Source organism: Ptychodera flava, assembly GCF_041260155.1.
Source record: "Ptychodera flava strain L36383 chromosome 3 unlocalized genomic scaffold, AS_Pfla_20210202 Scaffold_27__1_contigs__length_13241970_pilon, whole genome shotgun sequence".
In the NCBI taxonomy this organism is placed as follows: domain Eukaryota; kingdom Metazoa; phylum Hemichordata; class Enteropneusta; family Ptychoderidae; genus Ptychodera; species Ptychodera flava.
In genome coordinates this window covers 6,210,246-6,229,315 of record NW_027248281.1, presented here as the reverse complement: position 1 = coordinate 6,229,315, position 19,070 = coordinate 6,210,246, and the positions used below count along the sequence as shown (strand labels likewise).

At 38.2% G+C, this 19,070-nt stretch overlaps 2 protein-coding genes across 2 annotated transcripts; both read left to right on the top strand.

The window, feature by feature from the left end:
- The first annotated feature begins 528 nt into the window (after window positions 1–528).
- On the top strand, window positions 529–6,296 carry LOC139126363 (ly6/PLAUR domain-containing protein 3-like). The gene is made up of 8 exons (XM_070692433.1): window positions 529–639; window positions 781–853; window positions 1,398–1,510; window positions 3,059–3,155; window positions 4,007–4,066; window positions 4,579–4,703; window positions 5,352–5,445; window positions 5,708–6,296. The coding sequence occupies exons 2-8, from the start codon at window positions 799–801 to the stop codon at window positions 5,845–5,847; spliced, it is 684 nt and encodes a 227-aa protein (XP_070548534.1). The 5' UTR covers window positions 529–639; window positions 781–798; the 3' UTR covers window positions 5,848–6,296.
- A 4,745-nt stretch (window positions 6,297–11,041) lies between these two features.
- Window positions 11,042–18,037, top strand: LOC139126286 (prostate stem cell antigen-like). Its single transcript, XM_070692326.1, has 5 exons — window positions 11,042–11,150; window positions 13,797–13,868; window positions 14,258–14,385; window positions 16,247–16,340; window positions 17,469–18,037. The coding sequence occupies exons 2-5, from the start codon at window positions 13,814–13,816 to the stop codon at window positions 17,588–17,590; spliced, it is 399 nt and encodes a 132-aa protein (XP_070548427.1). The 5' UTR covers window positions 11,042–11,150; window positions 13,797–13,813; the 3' UTR covers window positions 17,591–18,037.
- Window positions 18,038–19,070: the final 1,033 nt, after the last annotated feature.

The window sequence follows — 19,070 nt, the reverse complement described above, 5'->3', positions numbered from 1 at the left end:
CTATTCTGAAAGGAGATCGGAAAATTGCTCTCTCTCTCTCTCTCTCTCTCTCTCTCTCTCTCTCTCTCTCTCTGTATGCACGTGCAGTATGTCTATATCAATGTATATAATATGCATGTATGAAAATCTAATTACTGTCCGTCTGTATCTACATTGTGTATGTAAGTCATGTCTCTGTGTTTTTTCTATGTCTAATGTATACTGAAATATATGTATGTTAAGTAAGTAAATAGGCCTACATGTACATGTATATGTAAAATGACAAAATAATGTGTGTGTCTTCCTCCTTTAAATTGATACGCTCGTCCATTTTGTCAGTATTGTTCTTTTATTTAAGAACGATGCTGGCAAAACGGTAATATCGATAATATAAAAGTTAGTAGCTATTATATTATAAAATCCAGAATAAAGATATAATATACAAATGTACATAGTCCATAAAATCTGTTGTCGTTACTACAGTCAACAAATGTGACGTCAGCCAACGCCACCACATAATTTATCTATATGTTCTGCCCCATCTGCCAATACATCACTTAGCCGTGACGAATAATCAGTCAGCCTACAAGCCGTTTTCCTACCAGGAGCGCATGGATCTTGAGTGTAATTGCCGTCGGAAAGCAGTCTCCTCATGAATAAGTAAGTCTAATTGGACGTTACAATCCCTTATTTATCTCCTTTCTCGGCATTTTCTCTTTCTATCTCCGGTGCGAAATTTCCCCGACACACATTTAATTGGTAGTGTTGAAAATGTTACTGGTATTTATTTTCCTTCGCCAGACGACAGCGATTAGGACGATGAACCTGCTGCGGAAGACTTCATGGTCAATCTTGCTCTTTGCAGTCATCTGTGGTAAGTAAATGTACAGTTTTGTAGCTTGTCATTGATAGTGTGTATGCTCAAAAACAAATAGGAGAAAGCCACAAAGCTGATATGAGGTAATGTTTTAGGTGTAGCATAGATATGTCATGTGGCAACATGTTGTACACTAAACACCGCTCTATCTATGTTCACACTCGCCTTTACTGTGCTTAACATTTTCCATGTACCGTCAGTAAATGAGGGTAAGTGTTGGATTATAAATAGCAATGAGATATTTATTCAAAATAGGACAGTTTGTGCTATCTATATATAATATCACATAAAACACATAACTAACTACTGCAGAACCGCACGGTACATCAATGCTATTTTTTACTGAAGATTGGTTTTATTGCTCGATGATGTAACAACATCTGGGACGACCACAATTATGGCTGTCACAAATATGGTTGTTGCTGCTGTAACACGACAGCTGTGTGAGAAGCCGTACTGTTTCATTATCATATCAGTTCATGCTGCTTTCTGGTCCACACACTGTCCGTTGACAACATGATCGTACCTTTTTGCATTTTAGCACGAGGATTTAGCCTAGACTGCTATAGCTGTGACTCGAAGTCATCGTCGAACGAGAATTGTGCGAACCTAAAAGAGGACATCGATGTTATATTATGTACTGGGCAATGCAAGGTACGAGTTCTTGAACTTTGTTTTTCTGATGGTTGCGTCGGTCGCGATATCGATATCACAGCCTACTAGGGCCCAGACACATGTATTTACACACGTATATTGTTTAAAAATATAGCACCGTGGGCGGTTGCGTACAGTCTTTACAAAATCTTTTCTCTGAATCCATATTGCTGTTGCAAGATAGACTACCATAAAATATCCGCAAATAGGAGGCAAACTTGTTTGCATCCATCCTTGATGTACCATATACGTTAATGAGAAATATCTCGCTTCTACCGTCTATGGTTTTATTCTGGCCGGACGTGCAGTGTTAATTCCTTTAACAAGGTATCTTATTGTATCAGAAAAAAAATAAATATCGTGCATGAAAGATACAATAATACACTTACAACTGATACAAAAACGACATCGCGCAGAAAACACAATTTTAAATAATGTAGTTAGGAATATTTCAGCTAGTCCGACCTCTCATGCCAGATAGCGAGTTCCGATTACAAACGGTAAACCCTTACCAACCACGAATTCTGTGTAAAGATTATTTCTTCAAAATCTAACATTTTAATATACCTTCGTATATCTTATCGTCGTTTACAAAATACCGCTTCTTAAATATCTACAATGGTACATTCGTACATGTAGATCATGATAGGTCGAAGTGTTCAATGGTTATACCTATATAAACATCAGATTGGTATTTTCCGAGTATAAAGTAATGATGTTTTGTAACGCAAGTTGCATGCATGCCCTCATCGCAAGACCTTTAACCTAACTGAACAAGTCCATCCCAATATGAATGACAGGTCGTACCATTTACTTGGGTGAAAAGTTAAGAACTCATACAGTCAAATATTACTGTTTCTTTAGGACCATTTTCAGACAAACTCAGAACTTTGATCGAATAATTTTGATTTATCAGAATTAATTTCCAGTTGTTGTTCATATGAACCGCAAACATATCACTGTGTAGTTTTGTCTGAGTTCTCCAAGCTTGGGTAAACGTTATTACAAGCACGGTATTCTCAGCGATGGCGCTATAGATAACGTGTTTCGAGCATCTCAATAAAGTCTATGGTAATCATAAATTGGTTTAGGCAAAATGTGAGACTCACAGTCACACACCCTGTTCCCGACAGATTTTCGGAATATTTCCAAATTTTGTAAGTTTAATTTGTAAATAAAATGTGTTTATTGTAGCAAAAATAAAACCCAGTTGAAAAGTGAGGTGAGCACATTCATATTAATAATTTGAATATTTATAATTAACTTTTGGTCATATGAGGAAAAGTAAACAAAAATAATGCCTACTTCGCCTGTGCAATATTATGTAATTTTGAAAGGTCAAAGGTATTTGCGTACTCATATATCTTGATTCATTCAATAAAATAAAACGCCCGGCTACATTTGCTAGATATTAGTAACATGTATCAATGCCTTCTTTAATTAAGGTTGCCACTCTCCAGACTTCATCTAAGATATACTTTTAATCGATAGAATACTTAACCCTACTGATTTTTCAGACTTCAAACATTTATGACATTGTCCCCGTAGACTGTTGCTGAATACGTGACGAATCACCTGACGGCCGTCAGTCGTGGCTGTGGAAACCCATGCAGAGAGACAGGGGGGAGTTTTGTATTGGGATCAGGTAAGTGTCTTGGAATATAGACTTCTGGAAAGTTATCCAAACTGAATTAAAGGGGGAAGAAGAGGATAAAGTTGAAGATATTATTCAAAATTTCATGAGTTTCCCAAAAATGTTGTTCTTGACAACAAGACATATCTTGCAAAACGCACGGTAAAGGCAGCAACACTACGAAACGTGTTGTCAATCCGCTTGATTTGCTGTCGTCAATAGTTCCAAAATTTTGATTCTCAGACAGGTGTATATTTGTTTTTGAACATTCAAAATGTCACAAAAGTGAAACGATCTGTCTTCTTCATACGACGATGTAAAAATAACTTAGAATGTTGACAGGCAATTCAGTATGACTTCAGGGCAGGTCCTATATCAATATGCGCCATATGGAGGCCTATTTTATCAGAAACATTTGCTACAAATCCTATTGCATAGCACAATACACCTCTTGCTGCATGACACCAGTACTTGTTCGACAAACATTTAACTATACTGTTTTTGGAACCACCCTATTCATGGTAAACATTTTCATAAAGTCTACAGGGATACATTTATCACCTGATTCTTTCATTTGTTGAGTGGACTGTCCGTTGAGTGGACTGACCGACTGACGGTGGACTGTCCGTTTCTGCTATGACATGGTTTGTAAATCGCCAGACATTTTACAAATAAACAACTTTCAGATCCGAAGAAGATCAATGTAATTGTCGATATTTGAGAACCATATTAGAGAATATTGACATGAATTTTGTTTCATAATGTAAATCTGCCTATTTTAAAATTGTTTCTATTTCATTCTTTGACGTTTAGTTAGGCAAAGTTACCGTTAGATTTTCACATGAGGTATCTTTCATCACTAGGCACGGAGACAAGCTGTTGTAATGAAAATCTCTGCAATAATCAAGATGCTTCGGCGTTGAGTAGGTATCTGCGACATAGTAAATTTGTTGCAATCATAATGTGTGGTATTTAACAAAGATCAAAAGCGAAAGATTGGAACATCACGATCTTCTAATAGCCTAATGTGTGATTTAAAAATACATTCTGGACAACGACAAAGACTGCACCAATCCATATCGATAACGCTTCTGAATTTCATTAACAGGAAAGCAAGATTACTTGCATTGTCACATCATGGTGAATTTTAAAGACTTAATCATACTGAATTTTAAAAGCCCTATCTATACCTTTGTCTTTGAGAATTCTACTTTTTCTCAAAATGCAATAAAATTTTATCTTACTTTCATCATGGACTCCCCTAGACAAAAGTTTAATGTGATTTTTTTCACACGGTCCCTCCTTGTACTTGCAGGACGGTGTTTACAAATTTTATTAATACGTTTTCAAATAGATGCCATAAATTTTCTACTGTACCTTTCTCTCCTTCACAAAGCTGAATATATGGCCTTTTCCTGTCGTTTCTGTGTTTCAGGTTTACACAATTCTGAACAAGCCAATCGATGCTATGTATGTACATATCCACACGATGACAACTGTCTTGAGCCAAACAGCGCCACCTTCGTTGAATCTGTGCAATCAATCTGTAGTAAATGTTCTGTAAGTTGACAGACTTTCGGAATTTATGTATGTGTGTGCAATTGTGTATGTGTGCGTATGTATGTATGTATGTATGTGTATGTATGGATGTATGGATGTATGCAGGGCTTTCATCGAATTTTTGATCAACAGGCGGAAAAGAATATAGACAGGCTACATGAACTGTTGCGGTAGTCACTGCGGCATCGGCAGAGGGATGAGCTCGAAAGGAGGGGTGTGCCCCCTCTCGAAAGGTTCAAAATTACTCTAAAATTTAACAAATTACTTATGACAATCCTTAAAAGTGTTTTAAAACGTGTACAGAAGGGCTCAAAATAGCCTCTAAAAACCCTATAATCTCAAGAACCCCTTTTCGAGAGGGGGAACACCCCCTCCCCCTTCGAGCTCACTCCTCTGCCAATGCCGCAGTGACAATAGGCCACCGCATCACTAGCCTGTTGATATTCTTTTTCGCCTGTTGATCAAAAATTTAAGGAAAACCCCGATGTATGTATGTATGTATGTATGTATGTATGTATGTATGTTTATGCATGTATTTACGTACTTTCAGTATTTTTTTATTTATAGAAAGCATATTCATTGTTGACAAACTATAGAGTACAATAGAGTTTTCATGTTAATTTTCTTAAAATTTTTCTATACCTGTAGACAAAGGTGAGTTATGTGGATGAACAGGTCACTGAGGTCATCAGGGAATGTAATCCTGTATGTACAGCGTATGATGAAACCTTCGGTGGTACAGGTATGTCTATTTGTATATCACAATTGTCAACATTAGTAATGTATCACAGCTGACAGACGAGAGAGACTGTTTTGTTGCTGAGCTAATTCAGAATGTTCATATTGTGGCCTTGGCAGTTTTTCATACCCAATAATTATTATGTATGTGCTAATTCCTTAAAGTCCTTTCGCTACTCTAGGGACGTTTTGAATATACTAAGATACTAGATGTCGTAAGCCTTTAAATTCTCTGTGTTTTTTCTCTTTTTAAAATTTCTCCATAGGCTCAGTAACATCGTGTTGCGATTCAACACTTTGCAATGCCGATAAGTACCAAGGTAGTGCTGGTCATGTGATCACATCTGTCATCGTCATGACAACTTCTGTGGTATCTTCAGTCCTAATGTTATCCATGAACGTGTAGTATCTGGTGTACAGGAATAGCGTTACATTGTTTGCGACCTAACACGCAGGACTGAGACAAACTTACATGAGGATTTCTACATTTGAGACTGCCCTTTTCCAAACAGCAAGTCTTGCAAAAGACATGAAGCCATTATAGTTAAAAATTTAATTGATAAATATTGTACGCTTTATAAGTCTTACTACAGTTTCACACAAAGGGGGGGAGGCAGAGACTAGGACTGTGTTAACCCACCACAATGATAGAATTGGGTGTTTATGTACCACCTGTTAGGTGTACTGGAACTACAAAGACACTGTAGAATTTCTCTGATACGGTTTCACGTAGCAGCAATCATGTTCATGTACTGTGTACACATCATTCTGAAGACAGAGAGCGAAATCGTGTCTTCTTCTAGAAAGATATACATGTAACACTTCCTGCAACGCAATAATATATTTTCAGTTCTTCGCTTTTCGTAATAACGTTGTCACTATTTGGTGACCGACTGAATAGGCAAACTCTATAGTAACTGTTTTAAATATTCCAAGCAAGTATAAACAAGCTTATTGACACCTATGACATCATCAGTGAATGTACAGCACTTGGTAGCTGCGTGTAGCAGTTAGCGAATGATGGCGAGAGGTGCATACCATCCTATTATCATACATACCGCTGTCCATTATTGCCTTGATCTTGCATACATTCAGTTTCGGTTACTTTGATTTTCTTGAAATTTGAACAAAGATCGTCACAAAATCATCACCTCAAAGGTAAGCCGTGTGATATCTTTAGCAGAGAATTAATGCTGTGATGCTGGTACCCAAGGGGATACTCCTGATATTTTCATTCGGGGTGTGCCATCCAAGTTGAAAACATCTACGCATGTATATTCCAAAAGTATGACTCATTGTTAGGGATTTTGTTCGACAAATTTTGGGAATTTTCACCTTTATTCTGTTGCTAGAACTAGACTTGGTTGAAGTCTGTGATTTGTGAATGTCTTAGTGGGGTGAACGCGACGATTTGTGTTCTGTTTTTATGTGAAGCGCGTGAGTTGGGTGAACGCTATACAGGGGAGTCCCCCCCCCCAACTCACTACTGTGCAGACTCAAAGGTAACGGGTCCAATCGCCAGGAAAACCTGGCCTGGGCTGCCAAATTCAAAACATATTTATATGAAATAGGAGAGAAACAAGAGAATATATTACAAATGATTTTTCTTAATTCAGCGGCTTGAACCATGTCTATTCTGTTGCATGTGAAACTTTTTCTAAACCATTGGACGTTTGTTTTGTTATCGACCCGTGCGTTTTTTTCGGATGAAAAATCAACCCATGTTTGGTTATTTTTCGTAAAAAGTGACTCATTCGGGCGGTACATACCCTTACACCCTTTCTATAGGAACCCACCCCCGGAGGGGTGGGGGTAGGGGCTGGTACTCCGGTTTAAATATCTCAGATGATTTAAACCAAAATAATATCCCGCTTCAGATGATTTGGTTGCCACGTCTTATCGGCAAGGGAATCTCTTTGACATGGTTTTCCATGATTTGCCATGATTCCAATATTTTATTATTGATCTCTCTGTCTGTAGAACATAAAGTTATAAAGTTACGTCTGGCGACCTTGCATCACAAGGTGATGGTCAAAGGTGCTATCTACTCTTTCATAGATTAAATAGTCTTTATATTTGTGCTTTATGACGTCATAGAAATGTAAATACAATAAAACCAGAATCAAGGTTAGTCCTTGACAACAGGAAAGCAGGAAACCACCGCATTGTTTACGCGGAAAACAGTACCAAATCATAACCACAAAAGACTATCAACGATGTTAAATCCAGAACTCTAAATAAGTGTTGGCGCTGGCTATGCAGTTGGTGTGTTGTCAGACTTGATACTTTTTTTGGTTTTCGCAAAGGATAGTAAATATTAAAGGGCGGTGTTCGTCGCGCTGCGCGTGCGCGACTTTTTTGTTGATAAACATAAGGTTTTGTAAACATTAGCCTTTTCAACTTCAATCAGAGGGAGATGGAAGCGATTCCTCCATTTGTAAACTCCTTTGTGAGACTCAAGATCATGCGGAAACGAACTTTTGTGGTGTATTTATATTTATAAACTCATGTAAGGCTACGAACATTGAGACAATACACTGGGCACATTATGTCGCCGAGTCTACTGCATGAAGTTACTGTGAACAAATTGGCTTTGATCGCATGCGGTCACGTCGGTTGTATACAGTGCTATGTACATTACAGCAATAAAACAGCAATAAAATTATCAACATTGTATTTATATATATTTAGGCCAGCAACAAGCAGAATGCCTCACACATAAACTACACACCATGATCGGAAAGCAGGAGCAGGACACGGGAGATGCTGTTCGTGCTTCGATAAGGGAGAACGGTCATCGTATTGACCATAGACACTGCGTTGACGTCCACGAATATGAAAGAATTCGGCCCACAACGTACCGGCCCCGCGACAGACTTAACTCACGGCCCATTGTTGATCACAATTGCTAACTTCTTCTAGTAATACGTGGCAAGAAATACTCAAATTACAGGAAAAAATAGACAAAACGAGCGGGTTTTCGTGACATTTGCCGGAAAAATCGCACGGCTACGTGTAGGGATGTGTCGAGAGCTCATGACAGTGATCGAACGGCCTAGTATAGGCCTACTGCTGCTACGCAAACTTTACCTCCTGAGTGTTGGGCAGGTCTGAATCCTCGTTCGAATGAGATAACCCCACAAAAAGACCTATGAAAGGTCCTTCGCTTGACTTGTTACCTGTACTCAATTTCAAAATACTAAAAACAATAATAAGTTAAATAGATTATCAAATTTATACTTCAGGAAAATTAATGACTGCCCAAGACAGGGGTTTCATTAAGAGCCGGTAGCCGGCGAAATTGACCGGTTACTCTCACAACCAAACATCGTAGTTCTTAATTTAAGCATAACATTATTCATTAATGAAAAGTTTCTCATTTACTGTGCTTGAAATATGAGTGTTTCATCCAGGATTGCATCAACAAGGGGGATTTTCCCCCTTTACCAGAAAATTTCGGGGGCATTTCACCAGTTCATGTGTTCTACTTGTACCTCTAAGGTGTGACTGGCACCATTTCATCGGGGGGAGTGGTCCCCTTTGACAAATAAACTGGGGGGTGCCAACATTTCAACAGAGGGGGAATTCCCTATCGCCATGTCCAGATGTAACACAGTATAATATCATCTACATATCAAATTTATATCATTAATAATTGTGAATTATCATAGTTTACCTCCTAAAAGTATAGAGGCTCTAAAGACTTCAGTTTCCTTTGTTCAAAATATCGTCAACATTACTACATTTATCATTTTCAATTATGAATTATCATATTTAGGCCTAATCTCCAAGGAAACGGCTTTTTATGATATGAACACAAATTGCCCTGGAACACTGCTGACAATTCTCCTGAAAATACTAGAAATTCAAGTGACTGCGAGCTGTAAAAAGTGAATTTTAGCTCATTTTCAGGGTTCCCGGCCTTCGGCCGGACACCCCCTCCCGGACCCTCCCCCAACGACGACCGCTTTGTGGTCATGGCAGCTGCAAGCCGCGCACTTTTCCAATCTGGCCCCCTACTTCAAAACTTAATGAAACCCCTGCAAGATGGTGCATCGTCTGGGGCAGTGCGATATGATGGTGCCCCTTCACTTCGTTTATGAATAAAGCCCCCTCCCGGTTTTTAAATTTCTTTTCATGTCGCCTATCTAATGAATCAAAAATAACATTTGCTCTTTTTGAGGGCCAAATCAGAGGCCGCCGCCTTAAAGATTTTGACTTTCGTCGATCGTTGACACCCAAATCATCAGATGATGACTCAGATGATGACTCCATGGATATACATGAATAGGTGTCCTCGCTAGAAATATATGCAGATGTCATGGCTATTTTCATAAGTTTTCTTTCAGTTTGCCCTATCTTCCATTGCTTCCTTGCGCCTCAACGATTTCTGAATTTATACTGCACCAGCGTTATTATAGACAGAGTTGGTGCTTTGAGCGTAATTTGTCGACTTAAAAAACAACGTCAAAGGGGATTTCTCCTTCGTCATAATGAGCAAGAAAGCAGTTCAAAGGTACCTCTTTGATCAAGATTGTCGCTGCAATTAAAGTTTTGAAGTATTCACTAACGCTCCAAGCCCAGTCAAAGTAGCTACCAGATTTCAACATACTTTTCCCACCCCGATAAATAGAGTAAAACCCGTAATATTGTCCCTTTGTAACAGCAGCACCTATATCATACTTGTGTCCCACATATGTATGACGCGATAATATGCATGTTTAACGCCTGGATATTTTTGACCATATTTGCACATATATAACCACGACGAAAACTTCAATAAAATAAATCATTGTAACAAGAGGAATATAAACGTATATTACTTTTAACTTTGCCAGGTGATTATGTACATATAGATAGCTGTATTTCATATTGCTGGCAAATGTGAGACAATGCGGCAATTTACCGGGGGTGATTAACAATTTATAAAACGCTTGTGTGTTTAGGACAAACTATGTCTTTTGTATACGTATACACATGTGTATAATTATAAACAAAGATGGTACTTCGTCTCCTTCGTTCACTTGAAAAAGCAAGTCAAGTTTACACCTGCTTCAGCGTCATTATAATCACAAATTGCTGTAAAGTTGTGACTTTCAGCATGAACGTAGGAAGGACGTATTCACAAATATTCTAAGCCCAGTCAAAGCTTGCCCCGAAAATTTAACCATGATTTGCCCATCCCGGGATAGGAGGAGGTCAAACTGGCAATTTGGTACAGTGAGTATTCACGGATCATGTTGTCGATGGAATTCACAGATACGGGAGTTCTACAAGTTGCTGCCATTGAGAAAGTCAAGCTTCGAAAAAAGTAGATTGCATCAAAATACAGTTTTTCTGATTGGTGTTCAAACTGACCTGTTAGTTGTCTAATCCAAGATAAATCTTGCTACTGTCTTTTTCAATTGCATTTATGGTAAATTTCTTAACAACCCTGCGTTCGCCAAATGTCTCACAAGGACGATTTATGCGCCCATTTTTCGGTAACGAATATGAGTCATCGCTTCCTACACATGTGTAAATATTACTGGCGTATTATCAATATCGTGGCATGTTATTATCTTAAGTAAACAAAGTGTTGATAAATGGATACTTTGGCACGGTTCTTCATTTTGAGGTGGAGAAGTGTAGCGGTCGGACATCGTAGCCGTTAAAGCAGCTTGTCTTAACTTTGATCGATTTTAACAGCGAAGGTTTCATTAGCACAAGGTAAGAAGTGCATAGCGTGTGTGATGGAGGGAAGGAATTTCATCGTCGTAAACCACAGACCCCGTTGCGGCAACAGCTACTCGCATAACCCATTCTTAGCCCTGCGTATAGGTCTGTGTGTTCCGGGCGTCATACGGCCTCCACCACAGCCCCGCAACGGTCTATGGATATAACTTGGGTCTCTGCGGTCCGGATCCGGACAGCAACGAAAAAACGATCGAGTACGTTATGTTTCAGAAAACGAGCGGTTTTGGACGTTAGGAGAAGTTAATCGCATCTATTCTGGGGTCGGTTAGGAGGTAAAGGTAGGCAGGGAAAGGATTTTGCCCCGATAGAGCAGAATTTCTGCCAAAAAGACGTACCGTTTTTTCGTTGCGGTCCGGATCCGACCGCAGAGACCCCAGTTATCTCCATAAACCGTTGCAGGGCTGTGGTGGAGGTCGTATAACGCCGGGACACACAGAACCTGTACCAAGGGCTAAACCCATTCTGAGTTTTGTGTAGGTTCGTAGATAGAAAAAAGGCTCGACTCTGACTGGCGAGAATGCAATCACCCTGATAAATATCCACCACCTGGAGACATTATCAGACAAAGGTTGGACAAAGTTTGCTTAAGTAACCGTAATGTTCGTAGGACGATTTAAATTGTAACAAGTAGAGGTTTCCGGGTATGACAACCCAACTGTCAAATTCGCTAGCAGTAAGGGAAGTATTTATTGGTTTTGGGAAACACGCTGTGTTCAACGTTACGTACAGTTAGTGTAGGACATTTTGTCAGCAGTTCTCCTCACCGGTCAGTTTCAAAATTCAACACAACATAATTGCGGATTGATCCGTTGGATATATCAGATATATGCTGTATCTAAAGTATACTAAAGACAGTACCAATGGACTGTAATCTAAGTTTCGTTTTAACCCTTTGAGCGCCAAAGTCAATTTTAGTCACCTTCATAAAATATGCCTGTGTCATTTTTCCAGATTGTTGCCAAAATTTTGATAAAAATACGTAGCAAATAACATATGATGTCCATTTGGTCCAAAATAACCAAGAAAAACACAGAAAAAATCATAAAAAATGAGTAAATTTTGTTCTAACATTTTGATGGGAAAATTACAGTTTTCAAAGGGTTAATCGTGAAGGTAAGCCGAAGGCCATGACAGTAACCGCCATGATGACTACCATAAAACCGTCACGCGAGTTCAGTTTATCTCCTGACCACCCTGTCTGACCTTGACTGAGAGCAAATCGATATTAGACTGCTCCATTTTAATTCACATGTCACTATTTTTAATCCAGGATAATACACAGTTAGGAAATCGTGCCCCATGAGATGAGACTCGGAGGGAATAGTTCAGGGCGTCGACTCGGAAGTATTATATGCCGTCAGTGTGTTTTTTAATGTTGTTCAGTGAGTGGTATGATTCGGTGTCATTCGATTGCGGTGCAAAGTCCAAGTAGCGTTTGGCAGGAGAGGCATGGTTGACGTACTCATAAGAAGACGTCACCGTACTCTACAATTCACCAAGCATTTAGGTAGCCCGTTACAGTGTTCAAATCCACAATCACTATTGCTGAATTTCAAAGCTGCAACCAAGAAATCATAAGAAAACTTCATTCAATCAAAATCAACAAAGTGGTGGCAGCGAATCGAAGCCGCTGCAAAAATGACTCTGAGTTTCAGCATTTTCAGTAAAAATCTTTTTAATGCTTGTAAACTTCCCATGTATTAATGCAATCGCATATAACGCCGATTTTTAGCTCACGTGTTCACACACGTGAGCCAATGTCGCAGCGATGTCTGTGTCTGTGTGTGTGTCTGTGTGCTCGATATCTCAAAAACGACTCATCAGATCAGAATAAAATCTGGTACACAGATTCAGTTTGCCAATGGCAAGAACTGATTAGTTTTTGGTAGGTGTGGCTTGCTTACTTTTTGCTCATTTTCTCCTCATAATTAATGATTTTAGAAAAAAACGGATATATATTGAGAACGACTGCACACAATTTGATTGATGGGATTTGATACAAATGTTGATCACACCAAGATATATCAGCTGTGAAAGATATTCAGGGGTGACATGAAAGATAATGGCTAATTTGCATATTTAATAAACTTTCCTAATTAGGCAAATATATCTGAATTGACTAGATAATTGACGAAACTTGGTATGTATATTGAAAATATTATGATTTCATATTATTGAAAGTCATTAAGCATTTTTACTTCAGCCAATTCCTAATTTGCATATTTAGTGAACTTTCCTTATTAGGGATATATACATCAAAGTTGGCATACATGCTATGTACATTGATCGAACTAGGCTAAAACAATATTGAAAGTCATTTCGCATTTTCATATCAGTTAATTTATATAGCTTGAAGGACTTGACCAAAGGCAATTACACTGGCTATATAAAGTGGTGATACAATGACAGCACTCAATGAAATGTTGTATTTTGTCAGCTAATTACATATTTGTATACTCAATGACTTTGAGAATTAATCTGAGGTGCATATTATTCATTATGTTGATCAAAATACTTTCAGTGAAATTGCAAACATGTGACAAAAGTTTAAATTCACACACAACTGCAATATATATTGAAACACGTGAGCATTTTCAGTTTATATCTGGTTAATTGTAGGTTCCACAACTTAAACGATGGAGAGAATTACAAGATGGTCAGCCTTATTTCTCATTCTTGTCTTTGCTTCAGGTAAGTCGATTGTTGTTGGCAAGCTCGATGCGTTTAGGAGACGAATCACTCCGATCCCACCTAGAGATTGGCCTTGAGGGAATTGGCCTTGAGGGAATTGGCCTTGAGGGAATTGGCCTCAATGTACACATATACAAGTTAAGGTTACAAAAAGATTTTCCTAATAAAACTGAAATAATTAAACGTCAGAGTTGACAAGAACTGTATAATAAAAAGGCCATATAAGTATTACATCTGCCGCCAACATTTCACCTGGCTTTATTCTTACTCCATAACATTCGTTAGCCACCATGACTAATGATTTGGTATCACGTGTTTCCAATGCAACATATATTACAATGTGACCATGGCCACAAACTTCTTGGATCCTTGTGGGTTGTTTTTCTCAGGCGGACTGGCACTTACCTGTTACTCATGCAGCTGGGACGTAGTCACTGGACGTGACGAAAACTGCGTCAGCGTGGTTCCCGGTCAAACCGAAACGGAGGAATGCGATGGATCTGATGACGAGTGCGAAGTAAGGCAAAACATTTACAACATGTACTGTGTTTAAGATTGCAAGAAGAAATTCAGTGTGAATTTTGTAAAAAAAATCATTCAAGTCACCAACAATATAGCATTGCATGAGAGTTCGGATAAGAAGTGTACTGATCTTTTTCTGTTTGGTTTGCGGGCGTTATTATGGACTACATGTAAAAACTTGCAAACTTTTACCCAAAATGTTTAACATTGATGTCAAGTCTTCCTTTCCCATTATCTATCTATCTATCTATCTCGAAAATTTGTATAGCGCCAAATATCCAAATGCTCAGTGGCGCTTAGAGTTACAATGAAAATGCTCTCTGGAAGATGTAGGTTTTAAGCGTCTTTTGAAAATGTTGACATTAGGAGAGGTTTTCATGTCCAGGGGTAAAGAGTTCCAAAGAACAGGAGCTGCTACAGAGAAGGAGCGGCGACCATAGGTAGTCAGATTCCATCTAGGTGTGTGCAGAAGGCATTTATCAGATGAACGAAGAACACGTGATGAGGCACAAGGTGTCATTAAATTCCTGAGATGTTGTGGGGCTTGTCCATTTAGGGCTTTGTAAGTAATCAACAAGAGTTTGTATACAATGCGATGATGTACTAGAAGCCAGTGAAGTTGCATAATTATGGGGGTAATATGGTTGGATTTCCTGGTCCTGTATAACAATTCTAGCTGCTATGTTTTGGGCACGTTGTAACCGCTGTGATAGTGTATCGGGCAAGCCATATAGTAGAGTATTGCAGTAGTCAAGCTTTAAAGATATAACGGCGTGGACGAGGGTGGCACAGGAATCTCTGGACAAGTACTTTCTGATACGACCAATTTTGCGAAGGAGGAAGTGAATAGCACTGCAAGTGGCGCCAACATGTTGTTGGAATGTATGGTTTTCATCAAACATTACAAAGTATAGATAGTGATCCGTGTGTTGTAGTTAAATTTGCGACGTTGGAATGTTTGTTATACCTTGCTACGTGAATAATTACTTTTCCAACAAGCTTCAGGAAATGCACCAATATGGGCAGGTCTGAATTACCAGGTATAACATCTTTTGTAGATGCCCTTTTGGTTTCATGACAACAAGAATATCCAAAACACGATTGGGACTAATTTGGGATAATTGGATTTTCATATTTTGCAAATTTCTCAAACGTGTGAGGCGCCACATAGCTGAATGTTGCAATATCGCAAAATACTCATAAAAAAGAGTGTAATATTGAAAGAAAAGCAGATGAGATAACACTTGCTGATTATATCGACATTACTTCACCATCCAATTATCCCAAATTAGTTCCAATCGTGTTCGAACAAACAATTATTGTGAAGTTCACACACACATTTAACACATGCGATGTCACCGTGAATATGCTGAAATGTGGGACATTCCTTATATAGATATAGATTGTAATGTAACCTGTGATGTCAAGTAGATATATTAAATCAAATATGTTCATATTGCAAGTGATGACAATGTTAAATCACTCTTTCAAAATTCGATGTATCGGAATTTTTAGCAAAAACTAATAATTGTATTTAGTCCTATAGCTAAATCGTTAACGTTCTAAAAACATACCGGAGAATACTAAAGTATACTGAAATATAAGTTTATTTTAAATAAAGATCATTAGAAGATAGAGTACTGGTTGAACTGCCTCCTTTATAAAATTATCTATGCCATGATGTGTTCCTGGTTTGTTCCCGCACTCTACGTGTTGCTTCTATGGTTGTAGTTGGACTGACTCTTTTTAGAACTCTATACTTAAGTATACAAACCAAATCACACTGGTAGTTCTTTTCGGTTTTTAACGCTAGGCTTACATGCTTCAGTTTTCTGTATTTCCTTTTTCTTCATAAGTTGTCAGTGGTATACGCCCTCTACAAGCCAACGAATGTTCAGAGAAAGTGTTCTAATTCATGTCAAGAGAGCAACCACGTCTACCTCGGCAATGGTAAGTGGGTAACCGATGCATATGTGTAGTACAAATAAAATATGCAGGAGTTAAAATATGTGGGTGGAAAAAAGTAAATAACATAAAATCACTAACGCAGGAAATTTTATTGAAAAAAGGGACACCCTGGGTCCCTTTTATAGTGAACAATAATACTTGTTTATTGTAATTTAAATGGGCCGGATTCGAGGTTGTGAGTGGGTCGGTCTCGGGACGAGGCCACCTAATAGTTAATCAGTATTGGCTTCAACCTCAGAGCGTTCCGCACCCTCCCTCCCTATCCTACTAGCTAGCTTGCAAATTGATTTTTTTCTCATACAGAAAGGGTAAGCTTATGGCGTCGGCATTTATTTAACGTCCAGAGCTCATTGACAGGGTTATTAAAAATAATTTTAACGTTTAAAAAACTCTGCAACTTTCAAGTCTTAGAATAAACCATATGTCAGTGTGGTATATTTAAATATTCTTGAAATGCAGTGCAAAATTTTCTTAAGAATGACAATCACTTGTCTTTGTGTAAATTAAGAGCACTCTATGATAAAACCAGGCCTTGTGGTGAACTGTAGCGACCTCAGACATCGATCATGGATAAATTTTTCTACATATGTCTTTCAAGCATGGTTTGCCGATAACACGATCGGAACTAATTTGCGATAATTGGATGCTGAAGTTATGTCTTTAAAATCTGCAAATGTAAACTTATCTGCTTTTCTTTTTACGTTACACACTTGTTTTATGAGTAATTTGTAATATTGAGACATTCAGCTATATGGCACCTAACATTTTTGAGAAATTTAAAAAATATGAAGATCCAATTATCCCAAATTAGTTCAAATCGTGGTCGATATTCAAATGTTAACAACAAAAACACAGGAAATTATTTTGTTCGTAGAAGACGATTGGAAAATTATATTCATGTGTGTATTTAAATCACTGAATTTAATCTTTGATCAATTTAGCGACCGTTTTCCTATCCTCTTGATCGTAAGCACAACGAATAATTGGCAGTTAAATTTTGAGATATGCCGACACATAGACTTTTTTCTGATGGATGACATTGATATACTGTAAGAAAGTGGTCCTGATTGGCTCTTACCATTCACATTGATATTTTTCCTTTGCTTTCAGGAGTAGAAACAAAGTGTTGTGATACGCATTTATGCAATTCTCAAGACAGCGCCACCGGTGTAGCATTGTCGACTTCCGTAGTTGCCATGACAACAGTGACCACGATGCTCCTTTCAATGTAGTTTTTTTTGCAATGTTTCGATTGTATTTTGAAGTGAACCATGCCTTTGTGTATACCATTTTACTCATATCTTTTAAAGACATGGATAAGACAGGACTAACGCATTCCGTTTGTGCTGTACAGATGTACGTGAGGATTGTAATCGGAGAGTGCATACCATGTACTATGCCTTGTTTGCCGTGTTTGATTTCTATGTCTCTGAAGTCCAAATTATCGCCTTACTTTTATACTCTGTATACCTGCTAAATGAGGCTAGTCCAATGAAATTATTATTATTGGGTTATTGTTACATTCAAGATACCTGCTACGTTAGGCTAGTTCGTCATCATTGTATCCGTTTCTAATTCTCTGAGGTGCGTTTTTATTTTAAATTAGCAGCTATGTTTTATGATCCTGTCAGTCTGAAACAATCTACCGTACTGTCCATTAAAAGGATACTTAATCAAGATCCACGTCTACTTTACATTGTATATTTGAAGACTAACTTTCCCTTGAATGTACATACTAACATAATGTATAAAAGATCACTTTATCCTAAAATTGACAATCGCGCCGTTGAAGTTTGTCATTTCTGCCTTTATAAGAGTTCACGTAACCTAAAGCTGTTAACTTGCCGTTTCACCCATTAGTTACATGTAGGTCAACATCTTGAAGAATGTTGTACTGATTTCAGGGTGAATCATAAAGTGTGGTCCGTTGTTCATGACATTTTTCTATTTTTAAATTGCATCTAGTTAACAAAGGCTCATTCTTGAACCGATTTATGGAAGCCGTCTCTCCTTCCAAGATGGCCATTAACTAACCCATTTTAACGGTAAATGTCTTATAAATACAGACCGATTATACAGCCATCATAGACTTGGTGGAATTAAAGCGATAATAAACTGTGTACGCAGTAGTGCCACAGACACACAAACTATCTTTCTGCACTCAGCTGAACAATTGAATATTTTCATGGAATTAAATACGTTTTCTTCATCGCATTTGATTTTCGTCATCGACATCAACCTTATTCGCATCTTGTGTCCGACTTTTTCTGTTGCCTAGCTTATATCCCTGTAATTCTTGGGTGGAACGGTTTTCCCATAGCATCAATGAAGTATCATTAATGGCCATACTCTCCGATGACATCCGCTTGACCTGGCGTGACCATGAGTACGAGATTATTCTAAAACAGCAAAGAATTCGTGGTAACATGTACATGATATAGGAAATCACCACTCTTCCTACAGTAATTATGCAAAATGTCCGTGTGCAATCGCTTAAAACGCGTCCGATTAAGCCTGCTTGTACACTTGATACAAAATGTCCGATTGTATGTTGAATGAGCATTTGCATGCATCTTCGCCACTTGTGGAACTTGCAGTTATAAAGAAGCCCAGTCCGACCTTGACTACATGTGATGGCTTACATGTTATGACCTGAATTTTGAGTGACATTGTCGCGACATGTCTATATCAAAATGATATCAGCGTACAGTC